Source organism: Cuculus canorus, chromosome 1 (assembly GCF_017976375.1).
Source record: "Cuculus canorus isolate bCucCan1 chromosome 1, bCucCan1.pri, whole genome shotgun sequence".
NCBI classification, from domain to species: Eukaryota; Metazoa; Chordata; class Aves; order Cuculiformes; family Cuculidae; genus Cuculus; species Cuculus canorus.
Window position 1 is genome coordinate 165,257,540 of NC_071401.1, and position 27,564 is coordinate 165,285,103.

Sequence of the window (27,564 nt, forward strand, 5' to 3'; positions counted from 1 at the left end):
AAATAACCATAACTGTATGTTTAATTCCAGACTGCTGTCGCATTTGGAAGAAATAAACTAATTTTGCTGAATATTTCCTTGATATGAATAATTCTTTATATGGTGGTCAAGGGAATCTCATATGATTTATTACATAATGTGGACCAGTATTAAACCAGTGTGGTACTACTGTTCCTTTATTTTTTTCTTCCTGTCTTTATGACTTATTTTTAATTGACCCAAGCAACCTATTCTTACATTATTTGCTTAGGGACATGGTTTAGGGAGTGTTAGGAATGTTTGGACTCGATGATCCAATGGGTCCTTTCCAACCTTGTGATTCTGTGTGATTCTGTGATTATTGCTGTTATTAGTCCTCCACTATTCAATCCCTATATCTCTCCCCAAATAGATCCTCAAGTTTTTATCCGAAGATTCACTGCCTGAATCAGTCCAGAGCAGTCATAATTTAGCAAAAAATGAAATCAGCAATTGTATATGTGTCAGCTTCCTGTACACACCTCAGGTGAAATATTTCTTTAGGTTTATAGATCAACTCAGAAAGTTGTTTTGTGTCTTAGGTAATACAGAATATGAAACTGACATTGTTGTGAAGGAAATTATAGATGTTAAATGAGAAATTGTGTTTAACGTAAATGAAGGCTTACAGAAAGTAGTGACAACCTGTAAAAGTTCCAGAAGTTGGATAAATTGGAAGGAACAGTGTTTAATGCTGCTTTGAAGGCAGTGCCAGGAAAGTGAAGCTTATGAAGCAATTCAAAGGAAAACGTACCATGTTCACAAGAAGAGTAAAAGGCATAAGCAATTTAATATGGAGTAGTAGTTTGCAATACATTTGTGTGATCAGAGGGTTGCAATGAAAGAGGTTCAGTAATCAGGAAATACTGGGAGAATTTCATCGGTACTGTTGTGATGTATATAGGGAGAAATAACTTAAAATGAGATATCTTAAAAATGCACCATTGAAGATTAAGTAAAACTTGAATTTGCCTCATTGTGGGGAAAGGAACAAATTGAGCATAACTAGGGATAACTACTGATTGCTACTGATAAAAAGTAGTAGTGGCGTATTCTGCAGAGGCAGGAACAAGTAGCAAAATAGAAAATAATATGTGGGAAGGCCCAAGTATGAAATCCTGTTTTCCTTGAGTTCAGAAGCTGAAATTTGTACAGTTTCAGTGGTTTAGGAATCTTAATGAAGGGGTTCAGCTTCTACATAATCTAATAATAAAACATCAAAGAGAGAACAGAAAGCATAGGCTGAAATGTGGTAACCACTGCGGCAGAATGAACTAAGTACGTGAACCTTTATTACTGGTGTTAATTACCCAGAAACAGAGCACAGTGCAAAAGACTGCAAAAAAAATAGAAATAAGAAAAAAGATAGCCAAAGGATAGCCAAAATAAAGACTATGGTCTTAATTGAAAGTGTGATGAATACCTGGATTCAGAACAGGAAGAATGAGCGTGAGGTCAGGAACAGTCATGTGGTAAAAAGGAGAAAATTACAGTAGCAGACGAAGAGAAGTGAAGAAAGTTTGCAGATGGAATGGTAGTATAGTAGACTTTGTTTATAGTCTGAAAAAAATCTGACATACCTGTTAAAGAAAGAGCACACAAGTTTTAGTGTTACTAAAATTACTTTTACTAATTGCTTTTAGAATTTTTGTAAGACATGGCCTCGAGTGTTTATCAGCACTTCCAAGTTCAAAACTCATTCTGATGTGATTGATAAAGCATTTTTATTCATCAAGAAATTTTGTATGTCATGGCCTGATGTGGTGGTCTTGTGAAAAAAACTCTATTTCATCTTTTGTTCATCTGTGAACTCACTCAGACACTGCTATAATTTTTATTTCATCGATTCTAGTCCTCAAGATGGAAATTTATTTGGTCAGTATTTACTTAGATGGAAAATTAACATTAAAATTAACCAATCTGTATAGTATAGCTATGCCACAAGCAAATTTCTCTGTTTTTAAGGTGTTTCACTATCATATACGTGTTATCACATATGTATCATATATGTGTTTCACTGTCAAGTATGTGTTGTAGATAAATATTATCTGGAGATACGACAATTTTGATTGAAAAAAACTCTATCAATTACTGCCACATGATACTACCAACTGCCTGGAAGTGTTATATATATTTCTAATATAAATATGTTCACTGAATACCTGTAAACATGCTAAAGACTAATATAAATCCTATTCCATTTCCAAACCAAGTATTTGAGGCATGTAGAGATGGCTATGTAATGCTTAGGTGTACTTAGTGACTTCCTACAAAGTAGACTTCTGACAAATGTGTCAAGTGTTTAGTGGAAGAGAAGAAATTCATTTCTCTTACACTCTGCTGTAAATTTCTGGATGGTTTGGGGGTGAAGCTAGGAAGTGATGCTGTGGCTTTTTTATTGTTATTTTTCTGTCTGTTTCCATATTCTTCAGTTTCTTGCCTTGGTAGCAATGTTATTGCTCTTATTGTTCTTGCTTTCTGTTCTGTGTGTCTTATACAGATTGTGACAGAAATAACGCCATTTTCTTCGTTGACTAACGTAAGGAGTAAATGAGAAAAAGTTGGACTTCAGGTTGATTATTTGTTAATGTGTATTAAATCATGGACTCAATGATCTTAAAGGTCTTTTCCAACCTAAATGATTCTATGATTCTATAACATAATTTTATAGAAGGGAATTTCATGGGGGAAATTAAAAAAATCTTGCAGGCTATATATATACTTTCAGTTTTCATTAAGAATAATCTTTTCCTGGAGTTTGTACACTCATGCATAGACTCACCCTCATACATATATATTGGCGATCAGAAATGTATACCAGAATACTAACAGATAAGGAAAATTTCAATGTATTAGTAGCATAGGTATGAATTTTATACCCAAGCTCAGCTACTTGTTTCCCTACATTAAGAGAACCATTTCCAGAATACATATTGAGAAGATTAACTCTGGTCACATATTTTTTATATTAAGGGAGGAAAACTTAGAATGCTGTAGAAATTCCAAGCCTTTCTTTCACATTGTAGGTCTTAGTTTTCTTAGTCTCTTACTTTATTGGTATTGTACTCTGTATGAAGAAAGTTTTGAAGTGAATTAAATCACCATTTGTGCAACTGCTACAGCTGAGCTCACAAGATGCATCAGGCTTGAAGAAAAACCTGTGAGAAGAAAATTGACTCTATTTAGAACTTAGAGCACCTCACCAGAAGTAGTTCATGGATTCTTAGCCCTTCTCATTTAACTTACTCAATGGATTATCCAGAGATAGTCTAATTTAAAATACATAAGTAACATTCATATTTTAAACTGAACATGAGTTGTGCGGTCTCAGAGCGTGCCCAGCAAACGAATTTGACAGACAGATAATTATGTTTTCCTGGATCTCAAAGTTCCGGTTCTGTATGGGTTTGCACATTGATTCCAGGACCTAGAAAAGAATTTGTTATTTTCCAGTAGTGTTCCATTCCAAGGACATTGCAGATGCCCAGCCTGTTCTGAATAAATTCTCTCTACTTAGATGCCCATATTCTGTAGAAAAATGGCAGTAGCTGCCCCTGAAAGCTGCATTGGATCTGGTTTAAGTGCACAGTATGTGTGTGAATGATTTATTAGCGACACCTAAAAATCATTACTGTATTAATGCCAAATGTAAGACTATTCCAATCTTAAATTATTAACGTGTGTGTCATGTAAAAAAAAAAAAAAAAAAAAAATCGAAAGCTTAGAATTGATAAACTAATGAGGGTACAATACTTTAAATACCTCTGTGATTAATTTGGCTTTTGATGGACCTTTGCCTTCTTTGATGTATTCCTTTATTCTTTGATATTCTAAGAGTTTTCTGGGTTTAACAATTAGAGATTATAGGTCTGATCCATTTCAAAGATGCAGAATGCTTACAGCTCTTTGGAACTTCTGTGGAATTTGTGAGTGTTAGTACTTCTACAAAATTAGGTCCAGGTTTTTAAAAAACCCAGAGCCCTAATTTAACAAAGCTATCAAGCAAATGCATGTTAATGATACAGATACACCAGATCCTCAAACACATGACATTCATAAGTGAAACAGAAAAATGGTAATACTGTGTTTTAATTTATAACATAGTATTTTTTCATAAGAATTGAAGAGACATGTTACTATTAAAAAATAAAAATATGGATATGTTCCAACTAAAATAGAATACAATTTCCTGTAGGATTATTATTCAACAAATTATTGAGCAGTGTCTGCCCATTTGAGAAAAAAAAGCTGCTGTTAACATTAATATGGAACAAGAATACTCTGTTTAATATTATTATGTGTATTTTATCCTGGACACTTTCTTGTTTCCATAATTATGCAAAAAGAAATAAAAATAAAGAAATTATATTAAATAAAACAGTTGTATTTCAGCAAACCTTATTTAGGTAGATATAGTGGCTTTCCATCTAAGCTTTTAATTTTCTATCTTCCTAAGGAGGCAAATGGACATTCTTTACAAAAGTGAGAATAAATTCCTCTGCCTAAGTCCTAGTCTGTGAATCGTTAGCAAGACATGTATGACTTCATATTCTGGAGGAAGATGTTGTCTGATTTTGATAGGATAATAACACTTATGGATTTGCAATTGAACACATTCAGCCTGAAGAATGGATTTGTTTTGAATAGGCATTCTCTATACTGACATAAATCAAGAGCACAAACAACAGACATTTGTATTTCAGACTCTAAAGTAAGAAGCCATGATACTTTAACAATATTGTCTCTGACCTAAAAGATTAAAGCAATGAGTTTATTGTAAAGCTGGGAAAAATGCAAGTGAGGAACTATTTTTGCAGCTTATACAGAGTAAATCATGATTTTCTCAGAATGAAAAGTTTGAAGAATACTACAAATAATGTAGCACACCTTTTACAAGGGTGAGCTGTTGAACAGCCTGTAACTTCAGTTTATGTTGTCAAATGATGAATGAAAACTAAAAAGCTATGAAAGCTTAAGATATGAGGAAACTATTAACCTCAAAGGTAGTTCTGACAGGCCTCCCCTCCCCTCATTTTATAATTATTGATAGTGAAATCATTCATAGTGGGCAAATGGACTTGATACAAAGTGGAGTGACCTGCGTTTTTTGCTGTTTTCAGTGCAAAAGGCCAGGTATGCTCCTAGTTTACTAAGCAAATTCAAGTGTTGCTAATTTACCTGTCACCGAGAGAAAGAAGAGTCTTTAAAGTAAAAAAAGGATTAATCAGCACCTTCCAATTCTGCTATCCTATTCTTTATGCTTCAAAACATGTCTGATGGTCCCAAAACTTGAATGATCTCTAGAATTGTGCAGGTTTTTATTGTAATTGTGCTATTTAATACTTTGGGTTTAGGTGTCTTTTGTGGTCCAAAAGTAGGTAGTGATTTTTGAAAAATTACTTTATTTGTGTATATGATTGCTTTGAAATCTAGAATCAGAAACTGCCATTAAAGTGTGAAATAAATCACATCATTAAAAGATAGATCAGAGAAATAAGATTGCCATGCATCTGCTCTGGCATATAATGGTGATTTGTTTTACCTTATAGGTAGGTAAATAGAATTATAAATATACATAAGTGTGTATTTTTAAGCATGGAGATAGGACAGTAAGGCACATTCACAGGTGCTGTGGCAAGCAATTTATGTATAATATGTATTTCCAAATATATTTTAGAATAAAGGTGAATTTTATTTCCCAATAAAAATAACTTTATTCAGAAGGCCAGAAAAGGAAGTAAAATTGCCTTTTCTCTTTTGTAAAAGGCAATATAGTCAAAGTTTGTCTAGGGAATCTTAAAAAACTGATATTTTAAAATAATAGTGAATGACAAGAGTATCTTTTTTCCTCCCCAGGTAAAGAAGAAGAATTTTCTCAGCTGGATACTACTTTGGATGAGAAATCGCAAAGGAGAAAAGACCTTACATACCAATGGCTTCATACACAGCTTTTGGATTATGAAGCAGCCAGTTCCAAAAATATGAAGTGGTGAGGTCATTGCCTTTAAATTAGATTCTTTTTTATTTTAAATTTATCTTGTAAGGTGAAACCTTAGCTTAATAGTTCTAAAACAAACATGACTTTGTAACCAGCAGACAGCACACCATATTTCCGGGTCCCAAACGTGGTGCCCTTTAGATTTGGTTAAGTAGTCATTGTACAGATACTTCTTCCACATTGATAATGAAATGACACAAAGTTCAGAATCTTATTATAAATGTCTACATAGCTTTACACTACCAATGCAGTGGTTTTTATATCGTAAAGACTATAGAAAAAAAGTGCTTGTTTGTCATATCTTTTATAAGTTTATTGGTATGTGTTTTGGTTTTATGTAATTAGATTAACTGTAACATAACCTATATTGTTAGACTTAATAAAGGAAGGAAGAATCCTACTTTTTAGCTAGATAGCATATATTCATATTTTACCTTCAAAACATAAACCCAGCTTTTACATCTTCATGGTATACTTTAGTAAAATGTTGTAAACATGTTCATTCTATATTTAATTTTGGTTATTAAACAGGTAAAATATCAATATAATTAAACACAAGATTAGTCTCATTCCCTAAACTTATATGAAGACTTAGTAAGTATATTTTGGTCATAAATTCAATATATACCATTGATATCTTAGTGAAGTCATTAGTGGACACAATGCCAAGCACCTCTAATAAAAGCAAACAGAGTGTCAGTAGACAAGCAATGGATTTACATTTTAACTGTATTTTCATTAACAATGTATTTCATTTGTAATGAAATGGGCTGCATGTTGTTGCGTTCTGTATGGAAAAATATTCCACATTTCTAAATTGTATCAATGACTGTAGGAATTATATGCAGCACATATTCCTTAGAAAGCATTTATCTGTCAGTCATGTTCCATAATAGAGAAGTACTCCAAATTTTTTTTTAAGATAGCTGTGATGATTTTTAATTTGAATGAAAACACTGGAACAGAAGATGTCATGATGTTTGAAAGTAAGAAGAACCAGAAATTTATAAAAGATTTTTTTTAATGATATTATATTACCTTTATAAGTGTGTGCTGTGCACTGGTATTTGTTCTAACTTTTTAAGATTATGATGGTGTTTTTGAATGTGGCAAAAGTTACACTTATCTCTATTTGAACATCGCTGGTAGACTAGAGCAGCTGATATATTTATGTAACAGAAAACAATTTTATGTAAAAAAACAATTCTACATAAATTTTACATAAGAAAACAATTCTTATGTAAAAGTAATGTGACACCTGATTTGGCTATGATTTATGTCAAGCAAAAAATCATGCATGGTTGCATTTACTGACATTTATATTTTAAAATTAGTATTCTGTCATAGGAAAAAACAATGTTAGTTGTGAATAATTTATTGATTATTAATATAAGCAGAAATATTTTAATATTACTTTGATATTTTAACATTATCAAGTAATATTAATTACTTCAATACATTCTAAGCATGGAATTATTTTAAATAGTATCAATTCTACTTAAGCAGCAGTGTTCCCAGGAAAATATTCTGTCCATTTTAGTGAACCCAATACAGTGGGATTTATTGATATTTTTATTCTGCATTTTTCCCAGCTGTCGTTTTTTGCCTGAGTTAGATCCTGCAATATCTGACAGCAGACAAGTACAACTTGTGGTAAGAACTCGTTTACTTGTGGGGTTTTGCAGAATTCAGATATGCCTTGATGGTGTTTTCAAATGCACACTTGGTGTAAAAGCAACCAGGAGATTTTTCTGATTTAATTCTTTAATGTTGTCTCTATTTGGCAATCCAGTCACCTGTTGATGGAGATCAGAAGAAAATATTTGGGCACAAGAACCCATGTGTGTACATAGAGTTCTAGTTTAATAATTTACTACGGGTTTTGTTTTTAAGACATCGAATGTTACTGCATGTTTTTTAAATTTCCAAAATAACCTTTCAAAAAATGTTTAAAAAATTTAAAATGGTTCAGAAATAATTAAATTATTAACTGAACACATGTATTCCTGTCAATCAGTTTAAATTTTCTTAAATTCTGTAAGTCACATGTCTAAATTATTCTAATATGCCTACTCTGTCATATATTAGAAGATAGTAAGTTGGATTAGTATATTAACACAGTGGCGTTATTAAAAACAGTTCAAAAAAATCAGGCATTCCTACAATCTCTTTTCTATAGTTTTTTACATCATAAAATGTCATCTACTCTTTTCATGATTCATTCTTTTCTTTGCAGCTTTAAAAAAAATGTTCTGAAATGCGTAGTTTTGTAGGTTGACAGGAGGGGGAATATAAGCAGTTTAACAATCTGGAGATTTACAAAATGAAAAGACTCAGTGTCAGAGACACTCAAAAATTCCTTTGATAGTGAGCAGCGTTATGGTGCCTACAGGCCAATTTATAATATATTACACACTACAGATTTTCTTGCCAGATGACCCATATTCTTGTTGATATAATTATGTGGATGTTAAAAAAATAGGGCAAAAGCTTACAAAATACACAGAATTAGTGTCTTGCATTCATATACATAATGTAAAATGTTGAAAGTATTTACCAGTATTTGCCAGTTAGCTGATATGTCATATGCCTCATTCTGTACTCTGAGCAATTTTGGCCCTTTCTAACCTCGGTCTTCCTTAGCTTCACTAGCTATGCAATATGCATGTTTTTGGAAACCCTTCCATAAATTCCTCTAAAATTCACTGTTGAAAAAGTGCTTTTAAGATTTAGAAGTTACTATTTCTATTTTCTCCTAGTTATATTTTGTCAAAGATTTTTCTCTGATGTCGGCTGTGTCCAATTCTTAGGTTGCTGTTAAAGTTTAGTGGCTGAAATTATGAACCAGGCGACCGTTGTGGGTTTCAGTTGGAGCAGCACGAGTAGTTATTTGTTAGGTAAAGTCTAAAACAATAATTGCTCTAATTTGAGCAAATCATAATCTAATAATGTTATCTAAATTACACATTATGTAATTATTGGTAAGCATATATGCACATAGGTAGATTGTATCTTATTTACAGAAGCAGTTCTGTCCACAAAATACTGCTGCAATCCCACAACAGTATTATGTGGTGCGCCCACATAACTGGCAATGGTATGGAATTGTCAAAGCCTGTGCCACATAATTACATAGCTGTTGCACATGAATGAAATACAGAGAAAAATGCAATAGCAGGTCAAAAAAAATAGGAAAAGGAATAAAATGTATTTCTAATGTAGAAAGCAATACTATATAGGCAATGAAATAACGATGTGGTTTGTGCACAGGCGGCTGGAGAATTATGGTTTTAAAATTTATATGGGTTCTCTGAACCTTTAAAGGTTGAAACGGGAACATACTCTTAATACTTCTGCACGGTAATTCAGTTAAAAGCTACGAAATCCTGACAAAAATGAAGTTAACGCTTAGCTGAAATCACTATCCGAAAGTAGGGAGAAAAAAGAGAGAGAAATAAAGGAGAAAAGTATTCCAGGACTTTTCCAGTAGTTTATTCATATCATGATAAACTTTGCTAGAGTAATAGGATTCATAATTTGTATGTGTTACATAAGCTTGCTTTCTGAAAGTACAAGTTTAATATATTTTTCTAACTGATATTTGTGCACATTCCAAGAATTAAGACATTCTTTTTTCATGGATACATAATTATATTTCAATGGTTGCATATTAGGATTAAACACTTAGCCTTTCTCGTTGGGGAATAAGCCTTATGTAGTAACCTGCAATAAATCTAAGACTTCATTACGTTAATATTGATTGTTTTGATGATTTTTCTTACTACTTCTACTAATAAGTGCTTAGGAAAACAGTCCGATTTACAGTTTAATCTGGGCACTTGAAATTAATATGATTTTGCTGAATGACAAGTAGGATAGACTTCCTAGTTCATCTTTGAATGCAGTTTAAGTTAACTAAATAGTTAACCACTTCAATATTAATCAATATCTCCAAATGATTACGATATAGCTTGAATTTAAAAGCACTTTTTACCTCAGAAGATTACATAATATTTTGTTAATTTAACACAGGAATGGATAAATATTCAGATGCAGAGCTGTATTCAAGGCAAAAGTTCCTTCACACTGAAATGAATTTCCAATTAATTGGTAAAAAAAGATTTGTAGTAATAAAACTAAAGACAAAAAGTCTGAAGACTTAAATATGATGATCACTACAGTTGGAAGTCCAATACTGCACTCTGTGAAAAAGTGTACCACTATCTTAAATTTATTCCAAATTTTTTGCCCTAAGCTATAAATGTAAAAATGAGGGTTTTAATTAGCTTCAGAGGATTTTCAATCAGGTCTTTACAAACCTGAAATTAAGTTTAGTTAATTAATACAACTTGGCTGTTACTCTGACTGTCATTGGTTGAAAACACTTAGTCTTTATTTGAAAGAAAATAATGTATTTTACATCAGAGACCCAGATGGTCCTATTACAATCTGGCATATAAAACTGAATATTTTTGTCAACAAGGTGATGAAACCTCAGACTCTATGATAATAGGCATTGTATAATAATGCAGTGGAAAGGTTAGTTTGAAATAATGTGGCCTCCAGGGTCTTTTGGAATTGGGACATCAGTAAACTGCTGCTGCTTGTGAAACAGGTTAGATCAGAAGAATGATCAATTGTATTGGACTGAATCTCTCTGAGCATCACAATTACTGCATTATTTCTCCTAAAGAAAGACTAAAAGTTTTCTGTTTAAAAATTTTGAACATACGGCGTTCTCACAAGCTTAGAGCAGTTGTAAATATTAAAGAAAAAAATACAGAGACTTGGCAGGATAAAACTGTTACTCTGTTCGAAGTGCCTCGACTCTGCTGTGGAAGAGAAAATAAAATATTGATGTTAATAGCGATAATTCTGCCTGCTACATCTGCAAAGCAAAACTTTAAAATCATGGTTATTAAACATATAAAAGACAAGCCTCAGAATACAAGGGATAAACTTTCTGTGATGGCTCAAAGTGTAAGCGGTTGGTAAGGAAGAGCGTGAAATCTCTGTATCTTTGGAGTTGTTGGTTTTAAAATGCATGAACTTTTAAAGGAATTTTACATTAAACAGTGACTGGCTAAAGACAAAGAAATGAAACAGGTCTCCATTTCTTTTGAGTTCTCTAAGTTAGACCGGACTACAAAGCCTGTCTGCATTGGTGTCATGCTGCTCTTGGTACAGTGAGCTAGTTTGAACAGGAAATCTGGAGATTGTCTCCTCCAGAATAGTCTACAACTTTGTAGGAATGGCATTTTCCTGAGAAAAAGGGAGCTGCAGTCTTCAACCCCCCCTGAGGAAGGACTTGAGACTCAGTCTCTTGATTCTTGATTGAGCATTCTAGCTACTATGATATTATGCAAAAGTTAGGTGTCATTACCATTAGCATATTTTTTCTTTTTTATTCTGTGTGTGTTTGTTTGATTGATTTTATAAAACGTGAATGCTACTCAATTAGACACTTAGCTTCTGAAAAGATTTGGGGCTTTTCAGCCCAGATAAAGGAAGGACTTAATCTGCCTCCTGGACTCGTCTTCTGAAGGCCCAGAAACTAGAAAATTTAAGTTATATCCTTATGTTCAGTACTTCCAGCTGATGAGCTCTGCACTGTGGATTTTGTAGATCACTCTTCTTCAAGTGTTTTCTTCTCCATCCTTGTTACTGGCCTTGAGTATCCAGTCAGTAGTATTGTTAGATGCTTTTGATGTTGAATAGCTTTTCATTTCAAGGAACAGGAGTTCTTGTTGAATAAATGTGGAACCATTTCTCCAAAACTAACAATCTGTCATTTAAGGTGTGTGGTATTTTCAACATAATGTTTTTAACTTTTGCAGTATATGTTCCCAAAAGAAGGACCTATTTCTAAAATAAAATAAAGCTTTCATTTTTTTTTTGCTATATTTATGTGCAGGTAACATGCCTCATGCCAAAATGTACTCCCACTGGATGTTAAAATTTTATAATTAAGATAATGCTCTTACCTAAAGTATAATTAAAATGCTGTCTCATGATTATGGTTAATTAGCAAAAACCTAAAAGATTAAATTACTTACTGGGCCCTTGACTGATTGAACTGATACATGTCCTGGATAAAACATAAATATTGCAGAAAATAATCCAATATGACATCCCCGACATTCAACTATAACTTAAATTATAGACTGGTCAGTAAGTGATCTTAAGCTGTTTAAGGTTTCATCAGCATCTGCAAGATTGATTTTCTTCAAAATTACTGTACTAAAATGTTTTCTTTTGTTGTTCCACTGACTCAGATCACAAACCACAATTTTAAGATCGGCTCTTATTTACAAAAATGCTTTGACATAGTGCATTTGTTCAGCCCAGGCAACAATAAAGGATTGTGGTATCATTTTGAAGAAGGTTGTTTGACAGACCCTGTTTGTTTATTTGGGGTAATGTGAGCTACATTCAGAAAATGTTATATTTTGTTTCATGGTTGTGTACATTCTCTCCCACTGCTTCCAGGCAAGCCCTGTAAGCAGAGAAGACATGGATTTAGACCTTGTTTCCATGGCCAGTGGAAGTGCTTTGACTGAGAACAGAGAAAAAAATAAGCAGCCACACAGACACTCAGCAAGATCTTCAAGTAAGTTATGGGTTTTTTCTATATCAGTTTTAAAGTTCACTTTAAAATGCTAGATGGAACTGAGCATGCTTGGAGTTCCTAATAATGCATGCTGCTTATTTTTCTATTTCTTTCTTATCTAAAATGTTTTCATATGTTTTCTACAGTTCTGTTTGAAAACTGTGTCATTAATATCTATAGACTTTTCTCTTGTGATTTTAACTCGTGGGAAGTTCCCTGTGACGTGTACTATGTCTTCTGATGAGTTCTTAAAATATTTTCCTTTCTCTGCACTATGAAACAGAGTCAAGTTTTTTGTGTTCTCCTTCATTTTTTTTTTCTAAAAGAGATTTGTAAAAGATATGTTTTGTTAAATGATTACCAGAACAAGTATCCTAATCAAGCCGCAGATTTCTGTCATGTCGATTACCAATTATGCTGCAGTATATGCATCTTAGTGATCTTACTGTAGGTCAGTGGCAGAAGATCCTTTTAAAGCCTTATATTTTTACCACTCTACTATCATACAAATAAGCAAAAGAAGCTATATATATATATATCTATTAAAAAAATGAAAAAATAATACCTTAAGGTCATAAAATGGTAGTGTTTTATTTTGTGTAACATAACTGAAGCAAGTTATAATTTTTTTAATAATATAACATACTATATTTTGTCATTTATGTACAGTGGTTTTTCCAAATAAACAAAACTCCAAACCCAAAAATGTGTGTCACAGAAAATACAAGCAGTATTGAATAACTTTGGCAAAAGTGTTTGAATTCCTAAAACTTTTTAAGTAGTAGAGTGTCTTGAAATGCTTTATGTCAAAATAGAAATCAGGTTATTTCATAAATTATACATATTGCTGGATTTCTTCTTTTGATTATGTTTTCATATATGCTGACTTTTCACTTACGAAGAAAAACAAATTAAAATTCAAAGAAAATGTGAAAATACTTGATATCTCTATTTTTCTGGCATACCTTTTAAGGGCTTTGGAATAAAGATTTATTTACATTTTATTAGTCCACCACAGGCAAAAAATAACATGGGAAATTTGTCCATTCTTATTCACTGGATTTACATTCCTAAAATTAGGAAAATTTATCATCCTAGTCTGAGTTAATTGCACCCCTAGAGAAAGAATATGGTTCTTTCTTTCTGCCTGCCATCTTAGAAAAGAATTGTGTCCTGAGTTTTCCTGTTTCTCTCCATTGGCTAATGATGAAGCCCCATTGTTTCAATTAGATGAGATTCCTTGCTGCTAAGATACTGAATTTAGGTGAGACAAGTCTAAGCTGCTGATGCCAATGGCAAAATTATCATTACGTTCATATATTCAGAACAGAATGTATGCATATCTTGAATAACTATCTAGATTGTAACCTACACTATACCTCCATCCAGAAAAATAAATAAGAAAAAGTTATTTCAATGAAGATAGACATGTAGAACTTGCCTATGTTTGGAGCTTGGGAACAGTAAAGGACAGTGTCATTGTATAATACCTTCAAAAAGAAGAGACCAGAAAAAAAGCGTGAAAGAACAATGAACTGGCAGAGTCAGAAATGGGAGAGATGGAGAGATAGTTTACAGTGTCTGGAAATATATGTGTATTTTCATAAAATACGCATCCACTACACTGCAATTACATATTCATTCTTCTTTCAGTAGTGCAGGAAGTAGGGAAAAAAAGGCCCAGATCTTAACATCTTTCCATATACATATCTGTATGTGCACCTATGTAAATTTTTTAATGATGATTTGAGAAATGAAACAGTGATGATACATGAAATTGTAATGCAAATTATATATAAACCCAGGCATTACTATTATCTTTGTGCAATTTATATGCAGTATATAAACATGTTTATTATGTTAGTTCTGTTCGCCAAATACTATTGATTTTCAATGATCAAAAATAAATTAGACCTGTGGTATCCTTAATCCAAAAGCATTAGGATTTGCCTATATTTATAATGTATTAATTACAAAATACTTTACTGTTTTGTTGTCTCTTCTAGTTTTATGAAATATTTTATAAACTATTTTAGCAATTAGTAGGTTTATTCCTTTTGAGTTAGCCTGCACGTGTAGTACAGAAGAGCTTAAAAAAGATGCTGTGGCCTTAGAGGTGCTCCTATTGTAACTAATTGTTCAATCAACTTCTTGTAATACTTTTTTTAGCAGAATTAAACCTCAATGGTTTAGCAAGCTGCAATTAATAAAATGTTACTAGATTTGCTTTGCAACGTCCATAATCCTCATTGTTTCTCAGAATTCTTTTTAATTATTGGTAGGAAGTCTTCAACAAACTGTGCCATACAGCTGAGAAATTTTAGTGTATAACAGAGGTGTTAGTTGGGGTATCATATATATTTCTTATATATAATATATAATTGGTAATGCAGTAATTGTACCAATAAATTGTTGAGAATCTCCAAGCTGAAGAGTGAGGTCTAAAAATGCAGGATAAATTATTTTTAAATATATTTCCGCAAGAAGCCCTCAAATGTATATAATACTGAAATAAATGCATTTTATCTACTGTGGGAATATGACTGTACATGAATGATCATGCTTCTTGTTGAGACAAAACATGCAGTGCTTCAAACTTATTCTTCTTTAATTCAGAAGCTTTTTAGAAAGGCTAAGTCTAGATTTTCAGAACTATTTTGGGGAACTGCCCAACTTTGATGTGCATTCTGTAGATCTTATTTACCAAGATTAGGTTCTTAGAATTCCTGGTTAAGTAATTTTGAGGTTTCTATCACCCAAATTTACAATATTTTTCTGGAAAACCTGTATGGTGTACATTATTCCTAAACTAAATAATTCTGTCACTTGACAAAACAAAAACAGTTAAAGACTAAAGGACATTCTAGGGACATTGAACATCTCAGTTTAAGGAAAGCATTTGTGTACTTAAAGTATTTGATGTGGTTCCGTGTTATATGTTCAAAGGGAAAACTGACTGTGGGTGAAATTCAGTATTTAAAAAGACTAACAAAAAAAGTATATATAACCTAAAGAAACAGCAGTTGTTCAGTTGGACTAATTAGTTACCTATCTAATTTAGAACCTTGCCCTTACTAATTGTCAGTACATTTTGTTCTCAAACATACTAGTTTATAATACTTTCCAGAAATCATAGTTGTTTCTTTATGCTCCCTGATAACGATTTTTTCTTTTCCGTTTCTTGAGGTGAGGTTTTTGTGGTGGGTTGTTTTGGGTGATTTTGTCCATTCTTTTCTGACCACTACTAAGATCTTAATCTCTGTGGAACCATGTGCCAATAAGTTGCAAAAGTAAGTGTGTTAAGATAACCTTTTATTGATTACACTTTCTGCCTTTCACTTTCACATAAACTTACCTTGCTTCTGTAAAAAAAAAGACAGGAAAAAAAAGTTATTTTTCCCTGATGTATAATTTTCCCGTAATACACATAGATGAGCCATGATGGTTGGTGGTTTACAGTCATAATTATGCAAGATTCAATTATCAGTCCTGGTTGATATTTTTAATAACTTCATAAATGCTGGAGTGGATTGCTAGTTTGTTTGGTTTTTTAATACTTTTCTGGATGCTAGTAGTGAAGTTAGCACCGGGCTGTAAGGATGGGCATAATGTTTTGCAAGAATTAAAAGTTAAGTAATTATTTTTTTATACCTAGCTAGACAGGATGAATTTTTTTATACAATGTCCAGTTTGGGAGTTGATGAAAATCATCAACTCCGTTCTGTCATACTAATCTGGTTCTGGCCTACCACTGTTAGACTTTTAGATGAGTCTTCTATATATTTATGTTGTTTACCTATCATCATAATTTTGTGGTTTTCTTCTCTCTGAAAGTCTTAAATTTTATTTTCATTGTACTTCTTGTGTTGTGAACTGCAATATTTTGACAGCAGTTTCTATAAGCACTAGAATTTAAAAGTGAAATGCAATGGGAGCTGTGCCTCTAATTATCATTTAAAATAATACCCAGAATTCTTAATTCTTCTCTTTCCTGAGTTCTATTCTTTCAGGAAGCTTTTGATAGCTGTAAAACACTGTTTTCCTGAAAATAGAAAAAAAATTGAATATGAATCCTGTCATTCCTTAATAACCCCTAGTTCAAAAAAATGTCCATAAATACTATCTCAACTACAAAAAAAAATCAATTTAATTTCTCAGATAAATTCAAACTTTACCATTCTGTTAGTCAGTGAAATTAAATTAATGAAATTTAATAATGCCTTTTTTTACAGCGGAAAGACTTCAAACTCAAAGAAAAAAATTAAAAGACTAACTTTTATTTCACTTTCCTTTTTACACCTTTCTCTCAATTCTTGTACTTGACAAACCCCCCACCTTGATTTTCTTTGCCATCCTTTCTTTTGATAACAAGAGTCCTTAGAAAGTCTTCAACTCTTTTTTAAGCAGTGTATTGTAGAGCTTCACTTTTTTAAAAAATTCCAGCTCTCCTGCTCCTTTCTCCTTTAGTAATGTCTATACATTTTAGTTCCACAACTACGATCTTTTGTGTAGGATTTCTAAACTTCCTGTGTGCAATAAACATTTCATTTTTAAGCTCTCTCTCTTTGCCTTTGCTCATATTTTACTGAGGGGTTTCTGGTAATCTTTACTTCTCTTTTTTTCTTTATGCATTATGAAGGTATTTATTTACTAATCCGTTCAACTTCTTAGCGTTTACCTGTTTAGTAGTCTGCCCAGAAGATAATGGTAAAATTTATGCCTCCTCCTTAGAAAGCTGTAGAAATGCTGTAAATTTGTGGAGGATATTTTACAGTACAAATTATTGCCTTTAAAATACTGAACTAAATTTACCTTAGAAATCACAACTGCTACCACAGTTCTAGGGATAAAGCTGTCTCTTTTGTAGGCCATATCTGGTTATATGGCCATAAGAACCCTAGCAGACAAGCATTTTGTCCAATAAAAGATAATTACATGATTCCGTACTATTAATAATATTGTGCTCGGCAAATGAAGACATAAGAGGGTAGATTCAGATTAGATATTAGGAAGAAATTTTTTTACTGTGAGGGTAGTGAGGCACTAAAACAAGTTGCCCAGAGAAGCTGTGAATGCCCCATCCGTGGAGATATTCAAGGCTGGATTGAATGGGGCTTTGATCAGTCTGGTGTAGTGGAAGTTGTCCCTGCCCGTGGCAGAGGGGTTGGACTAGATGATGGTCCCTTCCAACCCAAAGCATTCTATGATTCTATGATGCTGTGATTCTATGACTCTGTGATTCTATGTTAGAATAGATACCTAGACATAAAGCTGTGCAGAGAAACAGGTAATTTAGCAGCAGCACAACTCTATACGAAGTTCTTCAATGACTTCTAGACAAGATCTTGCTTTTACTGTGTGAACTTATGATGCAGATAGATAAAGCTCATAATCTTGTGTCGCATCTGAATTTTTCAACTGACGTTGATGCTTTCTTTTAAATAGTCAGTGAGAAAAATCACTATATTTTAAATTAATAAATCAGTACAATACTCTTCATTATGTTTTAAACATTCTTCACTATACTGAACTTTACTTGATGCCTTTTATGTGAAAATATACAGCACAATGGAATTTGTTCATGTACAGGCTTAAATATTAAAACCTGCTTTTAAGTGCACGGTAAATGTATGGTGCTGATAGGATAAACTTTATCCACATAAGTTAAAGTGTTTTTCTGCAGCTTCAAGACTTTATTGTTTTTTTTCCCCCAGTTCTATCACTAGCATGTTAGTTGGTATTAGGAATGTCATTTTGAATCTATATACATCAATTTTTGTATCTGCAGAAAAAATAATAATGATGAAATATACCATCCTTGTATAATGCTTACGTATCTGCTGATGAAAGGATGTTAGCATCATTATGTTGTACTGTTAAGAAAGGGAAGGGGCTTCCTTCTCCTTTGTGAACTGGATAAACTATTTGGAATCTGCCACGTCAACAAAGGAGTAAAGTTACAGATGGATATATACAGGTATAGCCATGCGTATGACAAACTAGTTGCAGTATGGTGACAAAATCAGGGGATATGTCAAACTGTGGAATAATTAATTCACAAAATAAAGATAGTTGGTGGCAATGTAGATCTAATTCTCTTTCTTTCAGAGTGTCTTAAATTCACTAATGATTTTTCTTTTCTTAATTGGGGAGATGTTTTACTGAAAGATGCTGCTTTCCTACCCATTTGAAATTTTTATGAAGATGCATATATACTTTTCTATGTTTTAGTTAACTATCAAATGGCATGTGCCTAATCTTTTTGAACAGACTGCAGAACAATAATTTAGAGGATGCTGCTTAATTCACTTTGAGGTCACATATTCAAAAATTATTCTAAATGAAGATTTTAAAAATCACTTAAAACTTACTTTCATTACATTTAGCAGGCTAGGGAGAAAAATGATACATTATCGCATGTAATTTCACATCTGTGTTTTGAATTACAAAAATAATTCAAGAACTATATATAACAGATACACAGAGTAATTTCCTAAATTTTACAGCCTGAGGGTCTTTTAGTATGGTTTGGGGGTCCTTGGAGGGGTGGTTTCTTCTTTTGAAAGAGAAACCGGGTTAAAAAATAAAAAAAAAAAAAAAAAAAGAGAAAATCCATTCTGACACAGTGACTTACACGTAACTTAGATAGATACCCACTTCCAATCTTGGAAACACAAGCATTTCTGTTATATGGTGTGTGTAAATAACAACAATTTTATATTTCCCTTGCTGTGGATTATTTGTCAACAGCTTCAAAAATATTTCTCAAGTCATTGCACAGAAAGACCCAGTAATGAATGTTGGGCTACTACAGAGTTGTTGCACTGAATGGCACAGAAGAGTCTACTGTCTTTTTTTTTCTCTTTTTTCTTTTCCTTTCTGTGTTTTTTCCTTCTATTTTTTCTCTTTTTCATTGATGACTTTTTCCCACTCTGTGTTTCCTAGTCCTTTCTTTTACTTAGAACAATTCTTGTTTCTACTCCTTGAATTTATTCCAGCATAAGCTTCCTCTCCTATCTACTCTTAGGCTTCCTTTCCACAGTCACCATTGAGTCATGTGTTTTGTTTCCACAGATCCTCATCTGATTACCTTTTTCCTCTCTCTCTCTATTCCATTTTGTATCCAGCTATTCCTTGCCCATATTCCTCAGGTTCTTTGTCTCCTAGTTAAAATCTCTTGCAAATCTGGCCTAGTTTAGTGTACTATTTAGGCAGATCTTGAGTCCAGATTCTTAATCTTGTTATTCTCTGTATCCTTTCTTATCATTACCTCTATTTTCACTTCTTTTAACTGTGTAAGTTCTGAAAGTTAATGCCCATCTAGTACCTCTGAATCAGTTCTTAAACTCATCTTTCCTTTGCCAATTCACAACTTTCTTCTTCCCCATGGTTCTTCTCTGCTCCCAGCATCAGACTATTTGTCAAGTTATTCTAGTTTCTTGTGCCAGTTGTGTCAGGGTATTATTTCTCAAGTAAGCCTTAGTTTCTATCACCTAACTCCAAGTCAAGAGTCTCACATTGTAATTCCAAACCTTGGCCTCTTCCCTCCGTCTCCTTCCAGCAGGAGCTTTGATTCTTATCCTCTCCATGGTTCTTCTATCTAGGCTCCATTTGCCACAGGGAGCATGAAACAAGCAGGCTCTTAAGTTCCCTGACCTTGCGTGATCTTCAACGTTATTTTTAGAAATAGTCTTGCTTAGCTGCGTGTAACACCGTGGTGCGGCACGTTTCCATGCTGACTGATATTTCAGGGAACATAGCCAAAAAAATCAAGAACGTCTCCTCTGATCATGTGGAAACTTCAATTTGTATATACTTGATCCAAATTTGGGCAGATCCTAAAAGCAAAGCTCAGTTACTTGGCAGATTGAGAGTCCCCTCCACAAAGGGCAAAATAAATATTTCATGTATTTTCTTAGAAGTGACTGACCTGTCATAGAACTTCAGCCAAAGGCAGATGCTCAGTATGTAAAATTTTGTCCTAAATGGTCAAAATTGAGAAAATAGATAAGGAGCTGAAAAACATTGTGCTTTAATAGCCAATGCTGCTAAAAGTCCTGTTTATAGTTAGGAAAATGTTCTACTTTACAGGAACATATTTGTAGCATTATGTTTCTCATGTTATTTGTTTTAAGTGTGTGGAATGGCAATTAAGAAATGTTTATGACATTATTGTACATGCCTATCTGTCTGAATTCCTTCATGTGACTGAGGCACATTTTGACATCAGATTATTCAAGTATGTAATCATCAGAACAGTATCAATGTTTGATAAAGAAATTTAAGTTCATTGTTTCTATAAAATTTTAAGATTAGTCTCTGGTGCTACCAACTTGAAGTCAAGGAGATTTAGAAACAAAGGTAATCATATGCTTCCCCCCAAAAAAAAAATAATTAATTGTGAGTATGTTTTATCTTCAAATCTCCATACAGAAAGGAGATATATATTATATATATATATATATATATAATAAATACATATTATGTAGGATTTCAGAGAACATGCTCTTGAGACTTCTCAATACTATTCAAATATGTGTGAAATGGTACAAAAATTCCATGTAAAACTGCAATACAATAAATACATTTTTTATGTAAACAATACAAATTAAAAAAAAAAAAGTTTTGCTCGAATTTCAATATAGCCATAAGCAGCTTTATTCAAAAGTACCTTTTCTGAGATTGTGGCATTTACCCTTTTCAGAAACCTGCTGAACCTATCTTCTTGCCAGAGTTTAAATTGATGTAAACACTTTACTGCTAAGGATTCGTTCTGGTCACTTTCGTTAAAAATGTTGACGTTTTTTCTCCTGGAGTTTTTTCTCCATGCCTTCTTATGCTGTATTTTCTCTTAAGTAATACAATATGGTAAGGACTTTGAAATAAATTCTGTCTCCAGACACACAAAGTTAGGTGGATCGATAAAAGCCCTATGACGTCTACTATACATCATAAAATTTCTATCATAACCTGCTTAACAAAGCGTTTCTTCTTGGATACCAAGAATTTCATTCAAAGAATTTTACATATTGCATTACTTATCAAAACAGAGGATATGTAAACCTTGACATTTGTTAAAAGACCCAGGCTTTAATCAAAAAAGACCAGAACAAATCAATAGCAGAAAAAAAGATTAAACAACAGAAAAGCAACTGCTTAGAAATAGAAGCATGTTAATTTAACCCAAGACAAGCTTTCAGCACATACTCAAAAGAAATGGTTACTTGATATACACAGGCACCTGAAAATCTCTCAGACTATACTGGAGCTTCATATAGCCAAATATTACAATTAAATGAAAATACGGTAAATAACTGTTACAGCTTGTCTTCCAAACCCTAGTTTCAGATAGGAGAAGTCAAATTGCTTTTATTGGCTAAGATTTTGTTCCTGTATGAATGGGTATTAGAATAACTGTGTATCATGTTAAATTATACTTAATAAACTGCCAGATTCTATTTAATTCTAGTACCAGTAATAGTAAAAATTATTATTATTGTTGTTATTATTATGGTTGTCAAAAGTATCAGTGCTTTACAGGGTAAAACCAATGTAATAGTTCTGGTTCATATTTACAAAATATACTTATATATGGGCTTGAAGTAGCGTGAATCTTTCTGTTGTTGTCTTTAGTTAAGTCCCGTGATAAATAAACTCATGGCACATAACATGAAAAGAAAGTATTTATGATCATGCTTACAGTTATTCATAAAACACAAATACACATGTGCATACCTATATCTGTCTGTATGTATATTAATGAATTATATGCCTTACAAATCTCTTTCTATTTATGGCAAAGTATGACTGTAATGTGATCTTTTATTTTAACAATCAAAAAAAATTAATAAGAATAATCTTGTTCATTCATATATGCTAATATATGAACCGTTCATTTTCAAGAGACATTGCAGTTTAGGGAAAGACGGAAGTATTGCAAATCCAAGCGTGCTGTAAAAACTGTTGACATCATTAGTAATGCTGTTAGGGAAAGCTGTAAAGTCTCTCAAAAAACAATTGAGGTGTAAAATAAGACTTTCAAATAAAGTACACCACCTGAAGAATAGTTAAAGGATCTTGTAGAGATTTTTAATATTTCAATCGTACCTGAATATCTAATCTTATAGCACTTCAGTTTTATGCTCGGTTGAACATTTTTAAAAACACAAAATGTTTTTATTTGCTATCAATCATTGGGTTTGGGTGAATCTTCACTTATGTTTCTGTACAATGAACTAAATATCCTCCCTACTTTTTATTATTTTCTACCCTTTTCTTAAAGTAAAAAATCTCATAAAGCAGTAAAATTGCACAACTGTCCCATGAGCAGGTGTAAATGCATTTACATCCAAGGGGAAGGTGTAAAGTACAATAAATAAAAGTAAAGACTACAAATATGAACACAACAAATATTATAAGGATTCAGTTGCCTGTTCACCCTGATCTAGAGCGATGTCCCTGCCCATGGCAAGGGGGGTTGGAACCAGATGATCTCTAAGGTCCCTTCCAACCCAAACCATTCTATGATTCTATGATTCTTTGATTTTAATATCATTTGGGGGATTTGGGTTGTGGGATTTTTTTTGCAGGAAAATAAGGCTGTTTTATAAAGCAACATTTCTGCACTCAGTCTTTTAATTCAAAGTGACATTGTCATGTCCTACCAGACTGTCTTGTCTTCCCTCATCCCCTTGATCTAAACAAAATCCTAAATATTTGCTAATTGTGCTGTCTTTATTGGATATTTCTAAAGAAAAAATTGCCTGTTTGAATTATTTAGGATCAGAAAACCTGTTGTAAGAACAGTATCGACAACAAAATAACTGAGGTTTAGTTTTAATTTACATGTAATATTTTGACTTCTTGCAAGACTCTACTTAGCTGCTTACTTTATACTTAAGTACAAAACTGCTCCTACTTCACCCCAGGAGTGTTTATACCTAGGTTTCCACTGAAAAAGAAAAAGACACGAATTAAAAATAAGCATAGTAATTTGTGGGCACATGTATGGTAGATGTATGAGTCCTATATTTGCAATGCATTCCATTCCTATACTTTCATTTTTGTTTCTATTTTTGCATTAAACTCTTGGAGAAAGAACTGCAATAAAAATCTGTCTCGTATTTGACTAATACCTTCATTGTGAATGAGATGTTTCTTTGCTTTATGACACAATTTTTCAATCATAATTAACATTTGAGCCACTAGCGGTCTGTAAGTATGATGTCTGAGAATAAGGTATAATATGATTAGAAGTAAGCAAACCCCACTATGCATATATATTGATATGACTCATATCTGTGTTTGAGAGTTCTTCAGGGAATAGGCTATTGGATCTCCATGCCAGTTCTGTATTTCATCACTGCGGTTAGACTGGTAACTGGAACAGCAATGCCGATAATAATACCCATCTCTTAGTACTACTTAGTAGATATCAAAAGTGCTTTATCAGAAGAGCAACCACATTTATGCCCATTTCAAAGATGAGAGGATGGGACATACAAAGGGAGTGATTTGCAGTGATTTACAACAAACCTGTCTTGTAGATATTTCATTTTAAATTAGTTGATCATTCTCTACAGTGGTTTTATTTTACTTGGCTGAAAATGCTGAAAACTGTGTGAAGAATGAAAAGAAAGAACATAGAGTAGTCTATGCTTTTATTTAGTTTGTCCAGGTCACTATTTTATAATAAAGTTTAAGGCAGACCCTAGGAAATCTAACCATCACTTCAGGCTAAATAAAGAAAAAGAGGGTCCTGACAGATTTGGCTGATAGCCTCTGATTTGTCAAACTTGGATTCAAGAGAGCAGAAAGCCTACACCTTTAAGTATCTGGGATTTTGCAAAAATACCTTGAGGCAGAGGAAGTCATCCTGCTTTATTACTGAGGGTCTACAAATCCTGAGCTATGATTCTCACAGACATCTAAAACATTGTTTGGTATTACAGCTAATATGCACTCAAGATTAATATGTTATTATATTTGACTCACAAAACATTTGACTACTTTACCCTCTAAACGATACATTAATCAGTTACAATTAAAATTAATTTTAAAAAAATTGTGAACTCTTGACTCTGATGTTTAGACAAGCACAATCATGCTATGACAGATACGGCTGTTATTCTGCCAAAATAAAAGGATATATGAGTAATTTATGAAGACTTTTCACAAGTTTCTTAAAGCAAATTACATAAAATCTTGCAGGATTTTTTTTGGGGGGGATAATAATATATATCTCATAGTAATGAAAGGAGAATATATCCTTTCCAATGAATTGCATATTCTTATGAGTAGAAAGCCAGAAAACCTACATTTACAGATTTCTGAAGTCCATCATGAAAATAATATTTAGCACTACAGAGAGATTCATAAACAAGTGAGATTGTTATTCCAGAAATAATCCAGATTAGGCAGATAGGATGTGGTTGACTTCCTGTTTTGCTACATTGACTCTGGCACTTTTAAACTGATTTTCAAATTTATTCTTGCATTTGTATTTATTCTGTTTTTAAAATAATGTAATAAAAGTAGTTTTTCTGTCAAAATATAGACATAAATAACTGCTGTGTCAATTTTAACTTTATCATTGATACAGCCTTGAAGATGAGTGCAGAGGAAAGTTGATTTCAAGCATAATTTAGCCCCAAATGTCTTTTCCAGTCTAAACAGCAGTAGCTATTTCCCCCTTTTTTTTTAACCAAGTACATATTCCAGTTATAAATTTTTTATTGTTTAATATAAACAGATGTTTTCTGAAGTTGCAAATATTGTTTTAAAGATGGGATGCAATTTTTAATAGTATTACCATGTTAGATTTATTTTGGAGTTTCACTAATCAATTATTTTGCTGATTTGAGGGCTTCAAACAGCTTTATTCTTTTCTCTTTTTAAAAAGGCTCTTCTGCACTAGAAATATTCATTACCACTTGAGGTGTCAAATAAAAACATCCAAAGATCTTTTGGAGGAAATTGGGAATGCTGTAAAGGCAACATATCAGAATTTTAAACTTTTGTCATAAGTTATATATTTTAAGGCAAAAAAAAAAAGACCTCTTTTAGCCGTAAGAAAGCAGATGGGAATCGTATTGAAAATCCTTGAAAACTCTTGACTGCAAAAAAAAGGGTAGGGATACTTAGTAAGAGACGTTTGCAGTAATTTAAAACTTCATTAAAAAATGGAATTGTAGGCTGGGGAAAGCTACTGACATTTAGACCTAGCAGACTACAGAACAGAGTCCATGAGAAAACAAAGATTTTCTTACTGCTTGAAATATATAGCTATGTTGTATATATTAGTAGATAGACATATTCAGTCATATGTTTTAAGCTTTATTTTATTTTTGGGTGCTATTGTGAGAAATTTAATTTTCCTATTAAATAATACTGAAAAGTTAAAATATGAAAAATACTAAAAATACGTAGTTGGTAATCTTTTCCTTTGACATATGGCAGAAAGATGTCCGTAAATTTTTTGTTTGATAAGCTAAAGTAGCATACTAATTCATATATATATATACACACACACATAAAACTGCTGTGCTGTGAACATCATATCATTCTTTTGCACAGTTTGAGCTGTCATCCACAGATGATTTCTTCCTTACAGATGTCTGAGAAAAATATTTTCACCTGTAAATTACTGGTTTCTATAAAAGAAATATCGTACCTTTGATCATTTCTACTGGTTATTTCATTTAAATAATTGTCTTAAGAATTTGGAGAAACCTTTTTCTAAATTACTCAAGTGGTTATTTCACATATTTCTGTGTGCTTAAACTTGCTGTAGCATCATTCAGCATCAAGTTTAAGTATTCGTGGACTTTGAAAGAAAAGACATCTCTCCTTTATTTGGTCTGATCTAGTAGAACAATAACATACAAATTAGATATATCTTCTGAACTAGCTCTCAGTTGACTTGAGGAATGAATAAAATTACTAGTTTCGCTGACAAAACCATTGCGTAAATCTCTATGTGTTTAAAATGTGTTCAAAACTGACAGATAGTGGCACTTTTAAAAAATATGTCAGTTTTGTTTAGTAATTTTAGTGTCTATTTTGATAACGAGTTTGGTTTTTTAAAAGTACTGCCATGTGAAAATATTTGGATTACTTTTAAAACAGTAAGCAATACGTAATTATAAAAATTATGTGCTATCAAATAGATATATTATTGTATATTGTTACCTTAAAAAGAATATGACGCAATGAAATTTAGGGAGGTTGGTTTGTTTGTTTGTTTGTTAATTTCATGTCTGTTTATTGTTTAGAAAAGAATATACCAAGTCCAGAAAAACCATGTTTGGGTCCATCTCATAAAGAACGGATATCATTCCGAGACCATCCAGTGCAGCTCAGCGGAGGATGGGGAAGAGGCAAAACAAAGGCAAAAGCTTAAAAATATTAGTTGAATATTGGAGAAAATTTAACTGGTTGATATAATTAAGTATGGAGAGCATATGGAGAGCTGTTTCTGTTTAAGCCTGTGAATGTCAGTTTTTGGATGCTTGTTTATTATCTATATAAACACCTTCATTTAACTACATTTGACTTATTTCTTTTTACATAGTTACAGTGATCTGGAGAATTTTTTTTAGTCAAAGTATTTTATACCTGTCAGTAAGTGATCATAGTTTGTGTTTTCAATTGCTTATATATTCATAATGGTATAGAATGCAGAACAGATTATCTCTACTAGGATTGTTGAATCTTGCTTGTAAGGATGGTTTGAGATGTGCAAATATAATAATGGTTCACCCTCGCATGATTTATGTCACATATCGAAACACTGCATTCTCATTTTCTCACAAATAAAACATTCTTGTGAATGATATTGTGAGCTATAACAGAGAGAATTTACATTCTTAGACAAGTGGGTCAGAATATTTTATTGAAGCAGCAAAAATTTGAAGCAACCTACAAATGGTGGGGATGC

The 27,564-nt window shown here is 32.5% G+C and overlaps 1 protein-coding gene across 1 annotated transcript in view; it reads left to right on the forward strand.

The window, feature by feature from the left end:
• LRRIQ1 (leucine rich repeats and IQ motif containing 1) overlaps positions 1-27,040 on the forward strand; it is a 107,344-nt gene extending 80,304 nt beyond the window's left edge. Inside the window, 5 exon segments of the mRNA XM_054067172.1 lie at positions 5,875-6,007; positions 7,609-7,669; positions 12,506-12,626; positions 26,900-27,006; positions 27,008-27,040. Of these exon segments, the coding sequence (XP_053923147.1) occupies positions 5,875-6,007; positions 7,609-7,669; positions 12,506-12,626; positions 26,900-27,006; positions 27,008-27,040 (455 nt within the window).
• Positions 27,041-27,564: the final 524 nt, after the last annotated feature.